This window comes from Sander vitreus, chromosome 8 (genome assembly GCF_031162955.1).
Source record: "Sander vitreus isolate 19-12246 chromosome 8, sanVit1, whole genome shotgun sequence".
NCBI lineage: Eukaryota > Metazoa > Chordata > Actinopteri > Perciformes > Percidae > Sander > Sander vitreus.
This window is the reverse complement of record NC_135862.1, coordinates 4,657,783-4,680,545: the sequence shown is the minus strand read 5'-3', so window position 1 is coordinate 4,680,545 and position 22,763 is coordinate 4,657,783. Positions and strand designations below refer to the sequence as shown.

At 44.0% G+C, this 22,763-nt stretch overlaps 1 protein-coding gene across 1 annotated transcript in view; it reads left to right on the top strand.

Annotated features, from left to right (window-relative positions):
• grm8b (glutamate receptor, metabotropic 8b) overlaps positions 1 to 22,763 on the top strand; it is a 145,826-nt gene that overhangs the window by 104,694 nt on the left and 18,369 nt on the right. Inside the window, exons 8-9 of the mRNA XM_078256461.1 lie at positions 14,392 to 14,531; positions 17,154 to 18,089. Of these exons, the coding sequence (XP_078112587.1) occupies positions 14,392 to 14,531; positions 17,154 to 18,089 (1,076 nt within the window). The remainder of the gene's footprint in view (positions 1 to 14,391; positions 14,532 to 17,153; positions 18,090 to 22,763) is intronic.

Genomic DNA, 22,763 nt, shown 5'->3' with positions numbered 1-22,763 from the left:
TTGGGTCCTAAAACACCAACAAGCAGGGGGGCGGAGTTCGTATTCCAGACGAAGTTAAGGGGAAAACACAACTCTTCTCTGGTACGTTTTGCATAAGACATTAAACAAGCATTCATACTGTCGCCATGAAGCTCATCTTCCTTTTCTACTGTCCACTTGGCTCAGGAAACCAATGTTGTACTGGTGCTGTTGGCAGCCATGTTCCTGTTCTTTGTTTTGTTTTTTAAGATAATTTTTGGGGCATTTTAGGCCTTTATTTGTCAGGACAGCTTAGACTTGAAAGGGGAGAGAGAGGGGGAATGACATGCAGCCGCTGCGTCAAGGAGTGAACCTTTATATATGGGCGCCCGCCCTACCAGGTGAGCTAACCAGGTGCCCCATATTCCGGGTTCTACACAAGTACGCAACATCCGGTTGGTGGCACTTCCCCGTCAGCTCGCTCTCATTGGTACATTGCGGGTTTCTGCTCAATATTCCATCGCTGTTCTTTTCACACTACAGGATTTCAAATGCTAAATATCAAACGTGTGTATGTTCTTAGTTTAATCTGTGTGCTTTTATGTTTTCACCATGGAGTAGCACTTTTAATGTTGTATGTACTTACAATAACAATGAAGTCAATTCTGATTCTTAAGTCTGACACGATTGGCTATTCACGATTCGAAATCAGAGAGACTCTCCGTGACATCACAGATTATTTCTCATTTGTACCTTTTTTTTTTACCATTGTACAAGTTTAATATGTTCTTGTTCCGCGTGTCACCGAAACGTTCATTTTGTAACCCCACCCACAATCTTTTCCTAAACCTAACTGTCCCGTTCTTGTGCCACGTCAGTTACACGTTCGTCACCACCCCAGAGCGCCAAAAAGTGACGCCAAGAGTCCCGACCAGGCGCGTCCATAAATGACGCCAAAGGGCTAGACGCTGAAAGAGACTTTTTGCGTCAGTAACAAACGCCAAAGGGGCATCTGACCAAGCATTTGCTTTTTGACGCGCTGGCAGTGAGAATGTTTTGGTATAAAACATGGACGGATAGTCTCTGTGACGTCAAAAAGTACTTATTTTTATGTTTTTTTATCATTGTAAATGGAATTTGTTGGGGGTTTCGACTGTTGGTCAAACAAATTGAAGACGTCCCCTTGTCACTCTGTGACTGACCACATCTCGACAGTTTCAGTTTTGTTGATACTTCCTCTGGTGTTAGTTAAAATCCTATATAGCTTCCAATCCACTGTGATCTTCCCATAAATTGCAGTATTTCAGACAGAAGATCTTCTCTTATATTCCCATACGTGTGTGTGTGTATATATATATATATCCTTCCTCCCTCCTAGCCTTCTACCTGCGGACAGGGGATTCAATTTGAATATTTTTTCTATCTACCTGCTCTGCACAGAGGACACACATAAGACAGAGGAGAGAGGAGGAGATTGAGCTGATTCTGTGGCTGATGTGTTGAGCTCTGAAGGATTCATCTCTCTGTGTCAGGCCTGATGGATGTGAGGAGCTGCTGGATGTTATTTCTGCAGGAGGAGGAGAGACATTAAACATTGAATCAGCGGTGGGTTTCACCCGCAGGGCTGGAACAGTAAATCTGTGCACAGTTGAAGCTGGGCTTGAGGCGCTGCACGTCGTGGTTTTTAAACATTAAACAGTTAGTTGCCTCGTTCAGTGAATTAAAGCAAACGGGTGGGGGAAAAACAGGAAACGTGACAGAGACAGGAAGATTAGTCAGTCATCTTTTAGATTAAAGCCTAGAGGAGGAATCTTATTAAGGAATCTTAACATTCAGGACAATTTGTGTGCTCCTGTTCTTCTATTTTTGTGAGGACTATAGTTTTTGATTTTCAAGACATTTTTAAAAAAAGTTAGAACTTCTCACAGCTGTCTTCAAAAACTGCACACCAGTTTGATACACAAAACTTAAGTCATGTATAATCCATTGCCTTGAACATCAAGTATCGGCATTAGTTCTGTCAAAGTGGCATTACTGTTGCTTGGTAACACTTACAGTAATGGATGAATATCAATTGCTTCCCGGCACTGTAAAAACGCATAAAAAATGTAGCTTACACTTTACTTGAAGGTATCTACATAAGAGTGACATGACACTGTCATGAACGTGTCATAAACATTATGAACAAGTCATAAATATTTATGACATAACGCTTCTTTTAGTAAGTGCCATTCGGTTTTTGTCATGACAAGTTATGGTTAGGATTAGGGTTTGGGTTCATGTGTCATGACAGTGTCATGTGTTCATGACAGTGTCATGTCACTCTTATGTACATACCTTCAAGTAAAGTGTTACCAAAATGTACATAAGTACATGATTTTGCAACAGTCAGTGGGGCTGCACTGTGGATTGCAGGAGGGGGTTAAACCCAGGAGGTGAAAGGGCTTGAGCAGGTGTAGCACAGAATATGGTTTTATTTAACCAATAGTGGTGTCAGATCGGAAAGCAGATATGATAAGATAATATGCCTTTATTGTCATTATATTACAAAGAATACAACGAAATAGCGAGTGCCCCTCCCAGCGATGCTTGAAAGAAAACTGTGTTGCACACATCCGTATATAACATAAAAACAACATTCATTCAACACACAACATTCATCATAAAACAGCAGCTAATATCTGTAGCTCTGGAGGCCATAAACTGGCGACGTACATTCTCATTTAATACGGAATGAGTTGTTTTAGCCTTCAGTCCTAATGGCAGAAAACAAAATGGAAACACAAAATGCAAAAATGAACGGAGAATTAAATTCAAAAGAAGACAAAAATCTCCATTATTCATTTGATGACTTATTGTGTACCAATGAGAGTTGCACATTGTTGGTTACGAGTCATTTGTAAAATAAAACAGACGTTTGCTGTCTGTAAAGATTTTACATCAGTGCTGAAACAACATGTCGTTATTTATCAGTTCAGTTATGAACCAAACATTCCTAATATTATCTGAGAGGATGCTTGTCTACTCCTCAGTACCTAGAGCAGGGGTCTCAGCCAAGGACCCCTTAACTGAAAGAGAGACGGAGCAGGGACCCCCTACTATATGTTGTATAAAATGAAGTTGCATATTAAACTGGGTCTACAACGACTTGTAAGGCAGCCTAAAGGCTTGATACATACCTTTTTGCATAGAATCCTAAGCTATTCAAATAGCCTAATAATTGTTGGCTTGATTTTATAAATCATGTTTTGATGGTAAACATACATGTGGCACTGTAAATCCTGATGAACTGTATCTGTGGGTGGCTACCTTACCTATAGGCCAGTAAGAAGTGGGGAGTTATATTTACTAATAATATGTTGGATTCATGTTAAGACGTTTTAATTTTTGAAAAAACTTTCAAATACTAACGATACGTTGGAGACCCCCCTGCATTGACTCTGAGGACTCCCTAGGGGCCCCTGGACCCCCTGTTGAAGATCCCTGACCTAGAGGATTTAACTTGACTCTGGATGGCCAAAGATGGGCTTAATTCCTTCATGTGATGCACTCTGGGCTGAACTGAAGATGATGATAACGAGTTAATGTGCAGCCTCAGGGAACATCTCCTCGGTGAAGCTCCAGGTTCTGCATCGTGACTGAATCCTGGCTCAGCATGCGGCTCATGTGTGGCTTGCGCCTGATTGAGCTTACTGACCCTTGAGTTGACTTCGGGTCACATTGGCCCGTTTTTAATTTTTGTTTTATATCAGAAAAAATGGGACGTAGAAATAAGCGCTGGAAATGTGTAGAAGAAAAAATGTTACAATTTAAAACGTTGGAAAAAGCAAAAACAAACTGTGAAAACAAAGTCGTAAAAAACGTCGAAAAAGGTTGACGGGAAGACAACACAGGGGTTAAGGCCTTTACACACACACGTGCACTGGCGCGCGCACACACACACACACACACACACACACACACACACACACACACACACACATACACACGTCATGTCACGCTGCTTTTGGGGCTTTCCCTCCATGAATCTGTGAACAGCATGCTCGGTTAAACCTTCACATACATCTAACATTGACATAAATCAAACTCGAGCTGCTCCTCTGTTATTTTTATGCTTCACTTCTCTGAGCGCGGAGCAGCGGGGGTTACCCATAATTCCGTGTATGAAATGCAGCGAATCCAGGGCGAAGCGAGGGCTCTGTGGCGGTGGCGGCCGGGGGGCTTATCGCTAGCTCACCCGTGTGCTCCCCGCCCGTGTGCTTATTTTTAGAGGAGCGTCGAGAGGCTAATCGAGACGCTTGTGCTAATGTTAGCGCTCGCTTTACTAGAGCCGTCCTATTGTAACGTCCTGTTTGAACAACGATTAGCAGAGCGAGGGAATGGGAGGAAAGGAAGGGGAGGTGGGGGGGTGGGGGGTGGGATGTCAGGGAGATTCCCCCCTTGGACATGTATATGGACATGTACCATCACAGCTGATCCTAACCCCCCATTTTTCCACCAGGGGCATCTGCGCTGCGTTCCGAGGCGCCACAACCCTCCGCAAGCAACGCGGCCATTTAAGTCAATGCTTGAAATTCCACCACTCGCGTCACACGCGTCCCCAAAAGCATGTGTGAAGCAGATCTCCACTCCATTCCGCTAAATATACAGTACACGCCAGGCCTATTTTCACGTGAGTCGCGGGGCATCAGACAGCCGGACAGGAAGTGAAACAGCGAGAGCATCCAGTCAGTTTACCAAAAGAAACCCCCAGTATCGTGCACGTCTCCTTTACAACACGATGGAGGACGAGAGATTCATCTTGGAGGTGGAAAAACATAATAGACATCATAGATCCTTTGTATAAGGACAACGCCAGACCAAAATAAAGCACCCAGGTTTATGGTGATTTTGGCTGTCTTGACTTATCAGCTGTGTCTAGAGCGAGACAGGCAATCAGGCACACACCAGAGACAGACAGACACACACACACACACACACACACACACACACGCACAAACTCACTCACACACACACACACACAGATTGGAGTGGCCTGGCTGGAGTTGGTGGGGGTTGGTATTGGATGACTACCAAACACACACGAGGCGCGAGAGAGAGAGAGAGAGAGAGAGAGAGAGAGAGAGAGAGAGAGAGAGAGAGAGAGAGAGAGAGAGAGAGACGTTTTGTAGAGTGGAGAGGAGAAGAATCGCTTTGTGACCGTCGCAGAGAAATGCACGTCTAGTGTGAATAGCCAGATGCCCGATCAGGCACGTATCTACGCGGCGCTTTGCTGGCAGTCTGTTCCTGGCGTAAGAATGGCAATGTGCGTCCATCAGACCAACACTTTGGAGTAAGATATCTCAACAACTATTGTACTGATTTCAACGAAATCTGTTATGGATATTCATAGCTCTCAGATGACGAATCCAACCAATTTCCACAACATTCTTACGAAAGGTCTTTGAGTCCACTTGGTTACTAATATCCAAGACCCAACCTGAGACCTAAGTCAGGGTAGAACCTGACCCATGAAAAACCTACCAAAACTCTGGGTTCATAAATTAAACCTGCTTTGATTGATTTTTGGCCACTTAGTGCAGCAAAACAAGCTGAAAACATCTGACATACCTTATAAAGTGTTAGCAAACAGCTTCCTACCACAACATGAATGTCTCATTGGAGGCGTGTTAAATCTAAGTCCAATATTCACTATATTTTAGCTCTGAGTTGGTCTCCACTTACTCCTGAGAAGGAAAGTTGGCTCTTTTTTAGAAAAAAATGTTACAATTTAAAACGTTGGAAAAAAGCAAAAACAAACTGTGAAAACAAAGTCGTAAAAACGTCGAAAAAGGTTGACGGGAAGACAACACAGGGGTTAAGGCCTTTACACACACACGTGCACTGGCGCGCGCACACACACACACACACACACACACACACACACACACATACACACGTCATGTCACGCTGCTTTTGGGGCTTTCCCTCCATGAATCTGTGAACAGCATGCTCGGTTAAACCTTCACATACATCTAACATTGACATAAATCAAACTCGAGCTGCTCCTCTGTTATTTTTATGCTTCACTTCTCTGAGCGCGGAGCAGCGGGGGTTACCCATAATTCCGTGTATGAAATGCAGCGAATCCAGGGCGAAGCGAGGGCTCTGTGGCGGTGGCGGCCGGGGGGCTTATCGCTAGCTCACCCGTGTGCTCCCCGCCCGTGTGCTTATTTTTAGAGGAGCGTCGAGAGGCTAATCGAGACGCTTGTGCTAATGTTAGCGCTCGCTTTACTAGAGCCGTCCTATTGTAACGTCCTGTTTGAACAACGATTAGCAGAGCGAGGGAATGGGAGGAAAGGAAGGGGAGGTGGGGGGTGGGGGGTGGGATGTCAGGGAGATTCCCCCCTGATTCATTTGGACAGCAGATGCTTTCTAAGAGGCGATAAAAGCCTGTTGGTGCCGTTTTTAAGATGGATGCAGCGTGACTGCCCCTGTGGAGCTGCAGGAAGAGAAACCCTTTACAGTCAGATCCTTGATGGAGGGATGAGAGGCAGGAGGAGGGGGAATACTGTAGGTGAGTGGAGTGATGAATATGTGAGGAGCTCTCATCTCCCGCTGTGTCTTCACTTCAAATATGCAGCTTTTTATAAACTGCTGAACAAAGCAGGAAGAGGAAACAGCCAGAGAGAGAGAACATCTTTTTATTCCTGCACTGTGTGAACCTCTCGATTAAAGGAGCAGTTCAACATTTTAGGAAATTCCTCTGCTTTGCTTTTAAACACTGGTTTTTCACAAACTCTACCATCAGCAGCCGCCTACTGTGATCTACCAAAATTAGAATTCTGCCATGGCAACAATCTGGTGAAAGCAGGTGTCAACTTTTCTCAGATGTGTGAACTTGAATGAAAATAAAATATGTCACTGTTCATGTGAGATCGAGACATTTGAAGGGAATGACTAAAACGTTAAGGTAATCGGTTGTGGAATCATAAATTGACCGAACAACAAAACAGCTGAACGAGGAGTGCAGGAACCTGAATAAGTTGCAGTCAGAGCGAGGATGCAGAGGTGAGAGCAGTGTGTGTGCGGCTTATCACACAGATGAATGGACCAGCTGCCAGGCTGCAGCTTGGAACGCCCACGCCGACCGACCGCCAAGGTCTCACGGAAACAATCGATAGAGGAGGACCGCTTCAATAAAACTCTGATGCCTCACTCCGCTGTGTTTCAGGGCGACACGCACTTCCTGCGCAGTGAAGACGAGCTGCTGCTGCTGTCGGATCCATTCAGTTCAAACAAGTGGATTAATGGAGCATCAGGCCTCTTTCTGCTCTGATTCGATAACAAACTGCAGCTGTGACAGCACTGGCGGCAGCAAGGTATCAGACATCTGGAAATGAAGTTCACAGCTCGTAAGAACTTCACTCATCACCTTGAGTATTCATGGTTCAAATCCCGGCTTAGTCTCAGTGGAAAAAGTATTTGTCATTGAGAGAGGCTGACAAGAATTGTAATTGTTGGTGGTCCTTTAACAAACCGATCAGATCTCTAGGTCTCATGGTACGTGTCTATTGTCAGCGTCATTTCCACACTTCCCATTCATTTCTATGGGAGCAGACATGCATGCATACTGGTAGCGATAGCAAAGTTGCCTGGATTCAACTTAATGCAAATGAGGAGCGGGCAACTCGACGGAGCCAGCTCGGCTCGATGCCTCTCAAAAGCTGACGAAAATCTTTTAAACCGACCGTTGTCGATCTGAAATGAGGACAGATTCAGCGACTGCGCGGCCTATCTCTGGCTCGGCGAACTATTTTTGTTTAATAAGAGATCGTATTCCAAAAGAGCCGCCACTATGGTCGGTTTTAAAATCCTGGAGCAGACAGACCCACGTGACGTGTTCGTCCAATCAGGTACAGCCATCGCGGCTGTCGGAGGGTGTAGACTGTTGTTGGTCAGTGAAGAGAAACTGGTGGCAAGCCCACTTGCGTACAGTGCTGGGAAGCGGGGCGATCCCTTCAGTAAAAACAACGCGTATATGGACATGTACCATCACAGCTGATCCTAACCCCCATTTTCCACCAGGGGCATCTGCGCTGCGTTCCGGAGGCGCCACAACCCTCCGCAAGCATTCGCGGCCATTTAAGTCAATGCTTGAAATTCCACCACTCGCGTCACACGCGTCCCAAAAGCATGTGTGAAGCAGATCTCCACTCCATTCCGCTAAATATACAGTACACGCCAGGCCTATTTTCACGTGAGTCGCGGGGCATCAGACAGCCGGACAGGAAGTGAAACAGCGAGAGCATCCAGTCAGTTTACCAAAAGAAACCCCCAGTATCGTGCACGTCTCCTTTACAACACGATGGAGGACGAGAGATTCATCTTGGAGGTGGAAAAACATAATAGACATCATAGATCCTTTGTATAAGGACAACGCCAGACCAAAATAAAGCACCCAGGTTTATGGTGATTTTGGCTGTCTTGACTTATCAGCTGTGTCTAGAGCGAGACAGGCAATCAGGCACACACCAGAGACAGACAGACACACACACACACACACACACACACACACACACACACACACACACACACGCACAAACTCACTCTCACACACACACACACAGATTGGAGTGGCCTGGCTGGAGTTGGTGGGGGTTGGTATTGGATGACTACCAAACACACACGAGGCGCAGAGAGAGAGAGAGAGAGACGTTTTGTAGAGTGGAGAGGAGAAGAATCGCTTTGTGACCGTCGCAGAGAAATGCACGTCTAGTGTGAATAGCCAGATGCCCGATCAGGCACGTATCTACGCGGCGCTTTGCTGGCAGTCTGTTCCTGGCGTAAGAATGGCAATGTGCGTCCATCAGACCAACACTTTGGAGTAAGATATCTCAACAACTATTGTACTGATTTCAACGAAATCTGTTATGGATATTCATAGCTCTCAGATGACGAATCCAACCAATTTCCACAACATTCTTACGAAAGGTCTTTGAGTCCACTTGGTTACTAATATCCAAGACCCAACCTGAGACCTAAGTCAGGGTAGAACCTGACCCATGAAAAACCTACCAAAACTCTGGGTTCATAAATTAAACCTGCTTTGATTGATTTTTGGCCACTTAGTGCAGCAAAACAAGCTGAAAACATCTGACATACCTTATAAAGTGTTAGCAAACAGCTTCCTACCACAACATGAATGTCTCATTGGAGACGTGTTAAATCTAAGTCCAATATTCACTATATTTTAGCTCTGAGTTGGTCTCCACTTACTCCTGAGAAGGAAAGTTGGCTCTTTTTAGCCTCACAGTTTGAAAACTTCTGATCGAAATGGACAGACATTAACATCCTCAGCATAACGTGGTCTTAGTTAGAAGTTACTGTCTGTAAAGTCAACGCATTCTCATGAACAGGATCGGAAAATGAAGGCACACCAATTCGTATGATATCTTACGAAATTAGGCTACCGCAGGCTGGTCACGTGACGCCTGCTACAGAGCTCCGTAAGCTGTCGGCAGCCTTTGGTAGTTGAGTTAAGCTGACAATTGGTTACTGGTAGCCTGCTACACAGCACCGCGAGATGGTGGTCCGATCAGTGTCCATTGCTAGTTGAGCTTAGCCGACAAAGGTCACTGTGAGCTGGGTACAGGGTACCGCAAAATGATGGTCCTTTCTGGGGCCATGGCAGTTGAGTTTCCCGACCAAAAGTGAGCGTCATGCAGCGACGACAGTTACATTTTGGCACCAAAACGACTAGTTAAGTTAGGAAAAAGATCGTGGTTTGGATTAAAACAATACAGAAGAAACAAACGCGCGTTTCCTTGGTGACAGTATTTTGTTTCCCCCTGGAAGCGAATTCTGCTCCCTGGCTTAAAAGCTTTGTGGTTTATGACCCATCCATTCACTGCAATAAATATGTGCAATACATACAAATTACAGTGCTTTACTTTTCGTGGCGATATGTACGAATGGTTCATGAGAACAGCCTGGTAAAGTATGTGTTGTTTAAAACAATTGAGATAAAATACGTGAACCAGCACTATGGTCCTTTAAGAGACTTGATGAGCTCTTTTCCTAGATTCGACTTGTTTTTTATTTGACAGAACAGATTGTTTGATTGTGGTTTGTCTCATTGTGTTTAATGACAAAGCTGCAGCATGTGTCACCACAGATTTATCATGATTACCATATTTGGAAAAGATGTGGAGCAAGGATGTTAATTCTGTATCAACTGATAGTTGGGGTGGATAAAGAGGAAGAGGTGGTAATGGTGGTTGGGGGAGGTGGGGGGGGGGGGGGTTACATCCTGAGGCCAGTTTTGGTGATTCATCGCCACGCTGATGTGATTTGTGATGCTTTTATTCATGTTGAAGAAGGAAATCGGGGCAGGATAGAATCAAACCGGCGCCCACTCACTTCATTATAAATCTGTTTTATTTTTAATTATTTGTTCTCGTTTGCTCCAATCTGCTCCTCTTCTTCTCGGCGAGGAGTACAGCACTGCTGTACGATAAAAACACAGTACAGTGAAAACAGCAGCTGGACGAAAAAGAAGCAGAATCTGAAAACAAAACATCAAGTTTTAGGAGGATTCACTGAACATCTGTATGTTCTTTGCAATGTTCAAAACACTCCCAGCAATTTGGATTTTAAAATTTGAAGCCTTAATTGTGTCACAGGCATGACGGAGGAAACACACTATACATACTGATTATATATTGTGTCTCAAACCAGCTCCCTAAGTAGTTTTAACAATCTTGAATGCTTCTTGGAAGCATTTACACTTTGCTTCTCGGAGCTCAGACAGCTATCCAATCTGCCCAAGATGTATAAAGGGACAAGGTGCAGATGGTATTAAAGGAAAACTAATTAAATACATTGTTAGCTGATTGCAAACACAATCAGTATAAATTAGAGGTGTGACGAGATCACAGATTAAAATGTGATTAGACTTCTCGTTGAGGTAAAAATTGTCTCACGATATCAGTCACAAGTGCAGAGCTGTCGCCAGTAGACAGAGTCTGACCTGGCTGGTCTTATAATACATCTGGCTTGGACCTCTAAATTAGCATAGAAGATTCCCCGCCCGTTCACCAAGTTTGACTCTGAGTTCACTTTTGCAGAGTGGTAGCGGAGTTGCAGTTGTACAAAGCTGCCAGTAAAGGGTACGGCCGCTCTCTCACGGTGCGGATCCACATGGCTGTGCAACATGTTATTGCTATGGGTGACATCAAGTGACTTTAGTGCACCCGCAAAGCATCCCGGGAAGGCGGCGTTGCATTTGAAAAAATGCTACGCCTCCAAAAAGCTGGCCGATGCCCATTTTTATGCAAATGAATCCGTTGAATGCGACGCGACTATCCAGTAGAAGTAGACGAAAATCTTTTAAACTGACCTTCGTCGATCTGAAATTAAGACAGATTCAGCAACTGTTTTCAGAAACACGTTTCGGTGAACTATTTTCGTAAAATACGAGATCGTATTCTCAACGAGGAGTAGCCAGACCCACGTGACGCGTTCGTCCAATCAGCTGCCGGTCACGGGTGTGGAGCATCAACCATGGATGTATGACGTCGCAACACCACGCTTCAGTCGTGTCGCAAAAATGGATCTGTACATTCTCTCTCGCTCACTCACTCATACTCGTGCCCAACACAGAAACGCACACACACACGGACTGCAGCGTGCAGTTCAGTGTGGTGCTGACTCGCGTATATCGCTCTGTTACTCGGTCTTTTATTTAAATGAGTCAGAAGCAGAAAGCAAAACCTAACTTTACTTTTAATGATTTAATGAAAACAAAGACAAATGTTCTCCCCTCGTCTTAAAATGGTCAAAAGTCGATACAAGAGCAGCCTTCTTCCTTGTTCACTTCTGCAATTAAACGCTTGGTTACATTGTAACCTTGGTTCTCTGAGTAAAGACTTTTTTTCCAGTCATATTTCTTAATAGAGCTTAACAGTGATCGCCCACTTTTTTAACGGCTCTAGTTCCGGAAGTGTTTTTCCCCATTCAGTTCTTACATTGACATTTCGAAAATTGCTTATACAAAGAGTTTTAAGACTGGAACCAAGCCAAGAAGCTACGAGATGAATAGTGAGCATAACACATTTCATTTAGCGCAAAAAAACATTTTGAAAACGGCAAAAGAGGCAAAGGTAAAAGACCGTGTACAGAAACTATCATACACTTAAATGGCAGAAGCTCGCTCTAGCCTTTCGCGGTTTCGCGGGTACGGTAAATGTTTCTATGGTAACAGCAAGTTGGACCAATCAGAGACGTTGTTATGCTTAGGATTGTGGGTACTGTAGTTTTTCTCCATAAGATCGCAGATAAAACATGTTTTTCTTAAAACAAGGTTGATTTCATACGGACTTCTAGCTTCTACAGGAGCAGAAACCTTCATTTCACAACCACGTAGCTCATGGTCAGTCTAACCACACTGTTGAGCTCTATTGAAGTTTTCTTTACAATAGTGTTAAAATCTTGTCTCGTCTCATTCTCGTGAACCCAATCTCATGTCTCGTCTCGTCTTGTGAGCTGAGTGTCTCGTCACACCCCTAGTACCAACAACTTTTGACTTGCTAGATGCGTCAATTCGTTGCGTCATTACCCATACATCTTCATCCGTATATCCAGGGTCGGGTCCCGGGGGGCAGTAGCTTAGCAGGGGAACTCAAACTTCCCTTTCCCGCGAAAATATGTTAATACAAAATGAATAATACAAAAGGCGTAACATTTTCCTCAAAACTTTAATCTGTAAGATAAAAATGTCATTTCTAAGTGACAGGGTTGGATGAACACTGTGAGATGGTCAGTGTACAATACATGTTTTTAGTAGATTTCTTACAGAGTGCTTTAAGGTTCTCTGGATCTGTAAAATTGTCTGAGCATTAATATTTTGTGTCCCTAAAAAGTTACTAAAAAAATTTGATTGCGGTTAGTTTCACGATTTGGTCCTAAAACTTCTCTCTCAGAAGGAAAACAAACTCGCTTTGAGCGTCCAGACTGTGAGACTGTCCAGACAGACCGATATAGGACCTTATTCTGTGAAGTATTTCAGGTGACAAACCACTTTACAGGATAATATAAGAGTGTAAAAGCTCTGAATATCATTATTTTACGTGTTACTACAGTAAATTGCAGTTTTTACTCCATTGCTCAGGAGAAATAACAAGAACTTTTGAGACTGACTGAAGGGAGTTTCAGATGTTTTTTTCTAAAATATTATCAATCTGCAGGCTAAGTGTGAACAGTGTCAAACAGCATGCAATTTTAACTTGGCAGGATTGATTTTGCCAATATGGCAACAAGAGGTGTATGTGGTTGTTTTGGTGACGAGTCGGCAAGAAAACTGTGAAAAGATGAGTCAAACCTGCGTCATCTCATAAACCTGAGAGAAAATAAGAGCTTACTGCTTTAGAAGACAACACCGACAGATACAAAAACAAATACTTTGTTCACCACACATTCACCGCATTACAAAGAGTCTTCAAGAGAGAACCGGGACTGTGGTCAGTTTGGATTCATGTTCATTAGATTGAGTTCTAATCATAAGTTTGCCATACATTGCAGGGTTGGTGGTCCTTTCCACATGTCGAAGTGTTCTGGAACAAGATCCAAACCCCAAATTTCTCCAGATGTGTGCATGTGGTAGGAAAAAAACCTCCTGCAGCGCTTCGATATGTTCATATATATATTCGATACACTCACAGATTCTACAAAATATTGCTAAACACGCTAAACACATTTCATTCCACACCTCCGTTGTTTGGGATAACTGTTTGTCTTGCATTTCACGTTTTCTTAACACTGTAGAGGAAGGAGCACTTTGAGGGACCTGGAGCCAATCAGTAAGCTACAACTCAGATTAAAGAGCCAAAGGTACATTCGCCACACTTGCCAATGAGTGATGTTGGATAATAACCTGACGCGCCAGATGGTTTGATAACATAGAACCATCTGAGAAGCCGTCATTGGAAACTGTTTGGAAAAGAGCAGGCACTTTCAAAAAATACCTGGCAGGTGATGGGATGAACCATCTGCCTTTCACATCCACCATGTTGTTCTGAACGTAACTGCCAGTAGCTCCTCACCGGATGCTGATTGGTTCGGTAAGCTGGTAGTTCAGACACAACTGCATTATTTGAAGCCTGACCAGATTGTTTTTTTTTCCATACAATATGAGATCCTGCAATTGTCACGTTATCTCGTGATATTGCGAGAATCCAGCTGCCCTGCAAGGATAAAGCAGTTCAGACACATGGAATAGCAGGATGTGCTCTTCCACAGCACAAAAGCAGTTAGCATCAAGAAACTGCTGCTCACAAGCTTAATCACATGATTATAACAAAAATTATGTTAAGTTTCTGTCCCAGCTAACAGAGACACCTAAATAAATCTTTGGCAACAACGTCTGAGTCTGTTGTTTTCTTTGTGTTTCTGCAGGAAGTGCAGGGACTCCGGTCACCTTCAACGAGAACGGCGACGCTCCCGGACGCTACGACATCTTCCAGTATCAGATCAACAACATGTCGACGGCAGAGTATAAGGTCATCGGACACTGGACCAATCAGCTGCATCTGAACGTAAGTGCCAATAATCTCAATTTTTTATTTTGTCAGCATCTGTCAAACAGTGAAGTTGACCAGAGTGTACCAAGTCATCATTGAAGTGATTATGATGATTCTAACATGTATAAAGCCTAACAATGGAGTTGGTACTAAAGATAATTCTGTGGGAGATGGAATTGGGGCCAACATGGTTATAAATAGCTCAAATCATGTCACTGACGTTAACACTTAACGTTACTTACCTTCTCTTTTCAATTCAATTCAATTCAATGTCAAATCATAACAGGAATTATCTCAGGACACTTTACAGATAGAGTAGGTCTAGACCACACTATAATTTACAAGGACCCAACAATTCCAGTGATTCCCCCAAGAGCATGCATGAATGCGTAAGTGCGACAGTGGCAAGGAAAAACTCCCTTTTAGGAAGAAACCTCGGACAGACCCAGGCTCTTGGTAGGCGGTGTCTGACGGTGCCGGTTGGGGGTATGATGAACAATGGCAATAAGTCATTAGTCACAATAAAGATATTGTAATAGTTATAATAGTTCATGGTGTCGTAGAGCACAGCAGGGCGTAACAGGGCGTGGCAGGGCGTTGGCCGGACATAGCAAGTTGAAGCCGGGCATTGCAGTGCGTAGCAGGGTGTAATAGGGCACAGCAGGGTGTACGGCAGGACCACGGCGACAGCTGCCACCATAATGTAGGTGCCATCATGATCCAAGATGATGATGCTGAGCGGAAAAAGAACATAAGAACTCTGGGGAATAAGCTCCCCGGAGCTATGTTAGTAACAAGCATTTCTGTGACACGAATAAACACAGATGGAAAGAGAGAGGAGAGAGAAGCTCAGTGTGTCAAAGGAGGTACCCCTGTAGTCTCGAACTATAACCGCATAACTAAGAGCTGCAGAGAAGGAGAGATAGGGAGGCTGTGTTCCGTGATTGTGGCTACACACCTTCCCCCGGCGGTCTAGGCTAACGCTGCGACTCATTACTCCCTAAGTATATGTAAGCTTTCTATGGGAAGAAGCAGAGATAGGGTGGGGGTGCGCCATGACTGTGGCTACACACCCACCCCCGCCGGTCTAGGCGAACGCTGCAACTCCTCATACCTTAAATATAGTAAGCTTTCTATGAAGAGAAGCCGAGATAGGGAGGCGGTGCGTCATGACTGTGGCTACACACCTTCCCTCGCCGGTCTAGGCGAACGCTGCAACTCCTCACTCCCTAACTATAAGCTTTATTGAAGAGGAGAGTTTTAAGTTTACTCTTAAAGGTGGTGACGGTGTCTGCCTCCCGAACCCAGACTGGGAGCTGGTTCCACAGGAGAGGAGCCTGATAGCTAAATGCTCTGGCTCCCATTCTACTTTTAAAGAACTCTAGGAACCACAAGTAACTCTGCATTCTGGGAGCGCAGTGCTCTAGTGGGACAATAAGGTACTATGAGCTCTTCAAGATATGATGGTGCTTGACCATTTAGAGCTTTGTAGGATTTTAAATTCAATCCTGGATTTTACAGGAAGCCAATGCAGAGAAGCCAACACAGGAGAAATATGATCTCCCCTCTTAGTTCTTGTCAGAACACGTGCTGCAGCATTCTGTATCAGCTGGAGAGTCCTAAGAGTTTTATTTGAGCATCCTTTTCCATCCCCTATGGGATAGAAGGCTGCAAATAGATCTCTCCAGCGCAATTAATCCTTGGCAACACGCTACGCATCTTCCCATGACAGGTGCATATTGACCAGTAGCTCCTCCAACTTTTAGAAACACCAGCTAGCAGGGCCGTTTCTAGCTTTTTGGAGGCCTTTGTGGAAAACTTGATTTGCTTTTGCATAGGGCCCTCAAAAGGACCAACTTCTTCTTAAGAAAGATCAGTCCTGTTGTTACCAACTCGCCCAAAAGGTTGATGATTATTCATCTAATCATTTTTATGATGTTTTATTGTAGAAAAACAAGGATTTTAATTTTGGGAAGGTCCACATTTATTTCAGGACGGCTTAGATTGTATTTCGGGACGGTTTAGGGTGGATGGTGAAAAAAGTTAAGGTTGAGCCCTGCCTGGGAGTACATTCTGTCCACCGACCAATGAACAAAAATTGACTGTGTAAATTCCCCTCTATGCTTTAGAGTGTGTTTGTAGTCGTGGTTCGGTTAGCTTTAACAGTCAGTTAACGGAGCCTGTCATCATTACTATTTCTATTGTTACCCACAGTTGGATGTACTGTACTTTGAACTCGTATTTACAGCGCTGGTTAACCCTCTGAGCTCACTGACGTCGTTGACTGTGAACTACATGTTTTATGTCATACTTAATATCTCCAGATCAATACAGTGTAGATACTTTTTTGTTTGTTTAGAAGCAGAGAAGTGCGCTGTTTCAACTATCCTGTCCCCATGCTATTGTCCTGATTGCCAAGACTTGGGAGAACAATTTCCAAAAGCCAAAAGTCTTTGTCATTATTGTGATTTCAATACAATTCTGTAGGATTCAATTTCCGTTTAGTTTTTTTCTTTTGTCTTATGTGACATCCCTGCAACATACATATCCTGATAGCCCAGGTTAAATGAGCTGTTCAGCTTCTCGGTTTGAAGATGAATGTTGACCACCTTGGTTCCTCCTCCTCCCTCCCCTCAGATGGAGGCCCTGCAGTGGACCACCGGCGACTCCTCCCTGCCGGCCTCAATGTGCAGCCTGCCCTGCCGGACCGGCGAGAGGAAGAAGGTGGTGAAAGGCGTCCCGTGCTGCTGGCACTGCGAGCGCTGCGAGGGATACCACTTCCAGGCCAGCGAGTTCACCTGCGAGCTCTGCCCGTACGAGAAGAGGCCCGACCAGAACCACACAGGCTGCCAGTCCATCCCCATCATCAAGCTGGAGTGGCACTCGCCCTGGGCGCTGTTGCCCGTCTTCATCTCCATCCTGGGCATTATCGCCACCATCTTTGTCATCGTCACCTTCGTCCGCTACAACGACACCCCCATTGTTCGCGCCTCAGGCCGGGAGATGAGCTACGTGCTGCTGACGGGCATCTTTCTGTGTTACATCATCACCTTCCCCATGATTGCTGCTCCCGACGTGGTCGTCTGCTCCTTCCGCCGCATCTTCCTGGGCCTCGGCATGTGCTTCAGCAACGCTGCGCTGCTCACCAAGACCAATCGCATCCACCGCATCTTCGAGCAGGGCAAGAAGGCGGTGACAGCACCACGCTTCATCTCACCAGCGTCCCAGCTGGCCATCACCTTCTCGCTCATCTCAGTTCAGCTGCTGGGTGTCCTCGTGTGGTTCGCCGCCGACCCGCCACACACCTTTGTTGACTACGGTGAGCAGCGCACGCAGGATCCCGGGAACGCTCGTGGCGTCCTCAAGTGTGACATCTCCGACCTGTCGCTCATCTGCTCGCTGGGATACAGCATCCTCTTGATGGTCACATGCACTGTTTACGCCATAAAGACGCGTGGCGTGCCAGAGACCTTCAACGAGGCCAAACCCATTGGATTTACTATGTACACAACATGCATCATCTGGCTCGCCTTCATCCCCATCTTCTTTGGCACAGCACAATCGGCAGAGCGGGTGAGTGAGCTTCTCTGATAAATAATGCATTGTCATGTTTTATGTAATGTTCAGCCCTCCAGCAGAGTTTATAAATGGAAACACACACTGTCAGCAGCATCTACATGTACTCACACACATACTGTATGTTTTTGTGTTACACTGACTACATTTATATGCCCTTAATATTCCGTTTTTTGCCCTTATTCCAAAAAAAGACAATATTCCGACTAAGCTGTTAACATGGCTAATGAAAGCCACTAATATTCCCGTTTACATGCAGCTGTGCTAAATAGGATTTTCCACCGGTGGCGTCCTTGTTGGACTGTGCGAACACAGCCTCCCTTTTTCATTCCTTCAACAATGTTCTTGAAAAGGTCGGTGTTGCGATGTTTGAGCATGAGCATATCCAAAAACCTGTTGATACCCAAGTCTTTCATAATGTTTAAAAGTAGCTGTGTTTCTCTTTCTTTTCTTTTGGGCATGCATCTCTACCGCAGCCCTGCAAACTGTTGTCTGCTTGGTTTGTGTCCAACAACCATAGCAACGCACAGAGCTGACCATAAACAGGCAAAAAGCCGTAAACTGTCACAAACTGCGGTAAAAACCCCGATTGAGACGCATATTCGTTATGCACTGTATACATGTCCAAAGAATGCTTCTAAAACCAGAATAATACCGGCATATCGCACATCTGAATCGAATAATGCTAATTTCGGAAAAGGCCTTAAATTATGTATCCAAACGGAACATGCTGTTTACATGACATTAAATTTGGAATATTGCCATATTCGTGACAGTGACCCCTATACTTTGCCACGTGGCTATATGTCTGTCTGTCTGTTTGCGTCCAGATTGTGTCACCGCGACAGCGCTCCAACCATGCAAGATGCAGTCACAGAAATTTACAGCTGTGAAGTTGAGATCAAAATAAAGGCAGAGTTAAAAAATGGGTATGATCCGAGCAAGAGCGCTGTAAGTTCCCTGATATACAGAAATAACAAATAAGGTTGAGGCTTTACAGTTATTAATCCCAGTAAGCCTCCATTACTCTTAGATTCTGTGAGATGGGCATGCTTGCTGTCTTATTTCAGATAGTAGTCGATGAAAGCAGCATCAAATTTTCATTTGCTCCGGGGATTTCGGTCTTTTGTCACGCACTCCCGTCACACATTGTATTTCTCACGCGGAAAAACTATTTGTAATATATTTATTATATATTATTGGGCAGCGCCCAAAATTTCTCTGACCCGCCGCTCTCACTATGGAACCGGCAGGAATCAAGCACGTCTCCCCTGGAGTTCTTAGTTGAGCCTGCCACTTATCAGCCAATCAAAAAAAAAAGAAAGGGGCTACACAATAGCCAATCAGAAAATAGCACTATTGTATCTGGGTAAGATTTAACGCAACAACCAATGAAAAATAAAAGAGTAGAGCAGCGTACAGACACTTCCCTAAACGTTCGCTCATTCAGAGACCAGAGTCTCAAACGGGGCTCTGAGTCTGTCAGACGGTCTGAGATCTAACATATCAGCAGAGCAATCACGTAATGCACAGCAGACTGTGGTGCAGGTAGATTATTTTCTGAAATATAGTGACTATTATAACTTTATTTTTCTCAAAATATCACGACTCCTCCAAATCTCAGAGAACACAGATATATTTTGAGGGTGCACAAAGTTTTGAACATGAGCAGAAATCTTGCTCAAACTTAACAATATTACAGTCCAGGGGTTTATTAATACATTAAAATGAATTAATGTATGTATGATTAATGTATCATTGAGGTGAATAATTGTCATATGCACATTTAAGGAGGTTACTTCCTCAACAAAAGATGCAAAAGAGAAGGGAAGAGTAAATGATGATATGAATAAATAGTTGAAAGCAATACAGAATGCCTGAGAGCCTTATTGCAATATATTCCATTATGTTTTTATATGTGGATTATAATCTATGTTTCCCTTTACATAAAGATATCTCCAGCATACATTGATTCAGAAAAAGGTAGAAATAGGTGCATACAAATTCACCAGAATGCAGGAAATGAAGTGTTTAATGCTCAAAATGTTCTGGGGGAGGACCCCCACACCCCCCCCCCCACATCATTAGTCACCATGCGGAAATGGAATAAATACTTTGTATTTGGTTGACTTGTCAGTGCCATGTGTCAAATATTTTCTTCTGCAAGTCTGAGCAATTATTAATAACAACAAAAACTAAACTAATAATAAGAAACACCCCCATTCCCGCGATCCGTCCATCCCGCCCCCCCCCCTCTTTGACCCCCTGACAGGGAGGGGCTGACAGGTGGGGGGGGGGGGGAGAGAATGTCACTCTTGCCTGTCTTCAAAACCTGAGAGCCCTGTGACATTATGTTATCTCTGGTAACGTTTGCTGAGGTTGCTGAAATGTAAACTTCCCCAAATCCAATAAGGAGCTTGCCGCTAGCATTAGCTTAAACTCAATACTATCCTCCTTCGACCTCTGGAGAGCTGCAATCAGTCACAGGGGGCTAACCGCTAGCTGCTCTTCAGTAATTGCATCCAAACTGCTTGTGCATTCTTAAAACTACAATGTCTTGTAATCTGCCTTATACACATGTAACAAGTATTTTTATTTTCAGGAGACAGGACTGTCTCAAACCATCTGACTGAAATTGATTAGTTTCTGATCAGCACAGGCACAGTGCAGCCTGCTCTGCAGCCTCTCGACACAAAACTAATTAGAGCAGCATTAAATTTAGCACATTCAGACACACAAACAGTTTTTGGGTTGAGTTTGCTGTAAGCTAGCTGCCAGATGGAGGATTTCGCTCATTATCGTGTCTGTGGGGAGAACTTGAGGACAGGTGGAGCGATTCACTGTTACTGTCTTTTTTTTCTGCTGCTACTGTTCAGTAACTAAGTATTTTTTGTTTCCGATTTAAACCAGGGGCACACTGCATGAATGATGACAACCCTAATTTGGACATGACATCTGATTTTTTAAATTGTGTGAGGAAAGGCTGTAAAAGTGACACTGCTTTGAATCTCAGACTGAAACTGACCTGAAGAGTTCTAGACAGGTCAGGCATCAAACTATTGTAGATGTCTGAAGTTAGAAAGCTTTTTCCTAGGAGCGATTTAACCTGTAACCATTCTGTGACTTGAACCATTCTGTGAAAGAATCTTGAGAGGCTTAAATAAGAGAATCTTTCTTTCTTTCTTTTCTTTCTTTCTTTATTAGTATAGGGACAAGTATGTAGGATACACCTATTCCACACACCAAAGCATTTATAGCCTAAGCTAGATGGCAATGCACGTCCCTAAATAGGGTTGGGTACCGAAACCCGGTTCCACTATGGTACGCAGATTTCGGTTCCGACTGAAATATTTTCCCCCTGTCGCTCCAGACAGCGGCAGACTCTTTTCTTTCTCTCTTTTCCGCCGAGTGGCGCACGTGCCTGCTCGCAGTGTGAAGCTCGTGTCCACGCTATTCTCGACATGCAATCACTGCTGATAGACGGCTTTTTGTACACGCTCCGAAACGGACGTAAAAATATCACACTTTCTCTGTATGCTACCGTTAGCTAGCTACCGTACATGTAGGATACTTTTAAAATGCCATATTTTCCCTCTGGGCTCACCAAAACGGACGTAAAAACATATTAACCATTCACTGCACGTGATCACTAGTAAACCTATTACACTTGCTCTGCTAGTCGATCGTTCAGGACAAGACCCTGTAGCCTGGTGGTGGGGGAGGCGGGACAGTCTCCCCAAATTGAACCCTTTCAAAACTCATACCTGTCTGTTCAGGCCTCTTGCACACCATCTGAGAGTTTTCTCCTGTGCAGGACATGCCATACGTCAGGAGAGGTGTCTTATCTTGCCAGAGAAGTCAAATATGGTCATTTTTCTGCAAAAGAACTGCTAAAGTTTGAAGCTGGTTGGCATACCAACTCAACATTTATTTTGTTGTTACTTGTTAATAGTGTAACTGTTATTTGTTAAATTATTGTAGTTATGTGTTAGGTGACTTAGGTTTACTTATTATATATTTAAGTACTTTAAAACGTTAATATATTGTTAAATTTAAATAATTTTCAATTTTAAAAAAAATCCATAAAAGAGCCTTTCTTTGATTGTCATTTTTCAGTTTTTCAAGAATCAGTTTAGGAATCGGTTAGGAATCGGAATCGTTTTAAAAGTACCGGTTCGGCATCGGAATCGTAAAAATCCAAACGGTACCCAACCCTATCCCTAAATGGACCTTTTTTTTTCTTCTAATACAATAAACTCGACACATACAGAAAAGACAGTAGAGAACACAAACTCATCAATAGATACACTTTAAAATGCAAAACTCACAATACAAACAATACAGTACTTAATACTTAAAACTATAGTGTGAAGTTTCTGTCGCCCCCCCCATGAGGAATTCTAAGTAAAGACAACAATTCTGTCGGCACGTCCACATGATACAAGCCTTCTGTGATCGCGCACAGCCCCCACCCCCCACCCCTCCTCCACGCAGTTGCTACGTAGCCAAGGAGGACATAGGATTAAAAAAACATGATGGACGCTTCAGAGTTTCTGCGCGCGAAAGTCGACGGACGACACCAATTTCTAAACACAGCCATGTTGAGAAATCCAGAGAGAGTTGTGTGGAGCTGATCGTCTTAATTAGCTTTGTAGCAACTCATTTGGCAAC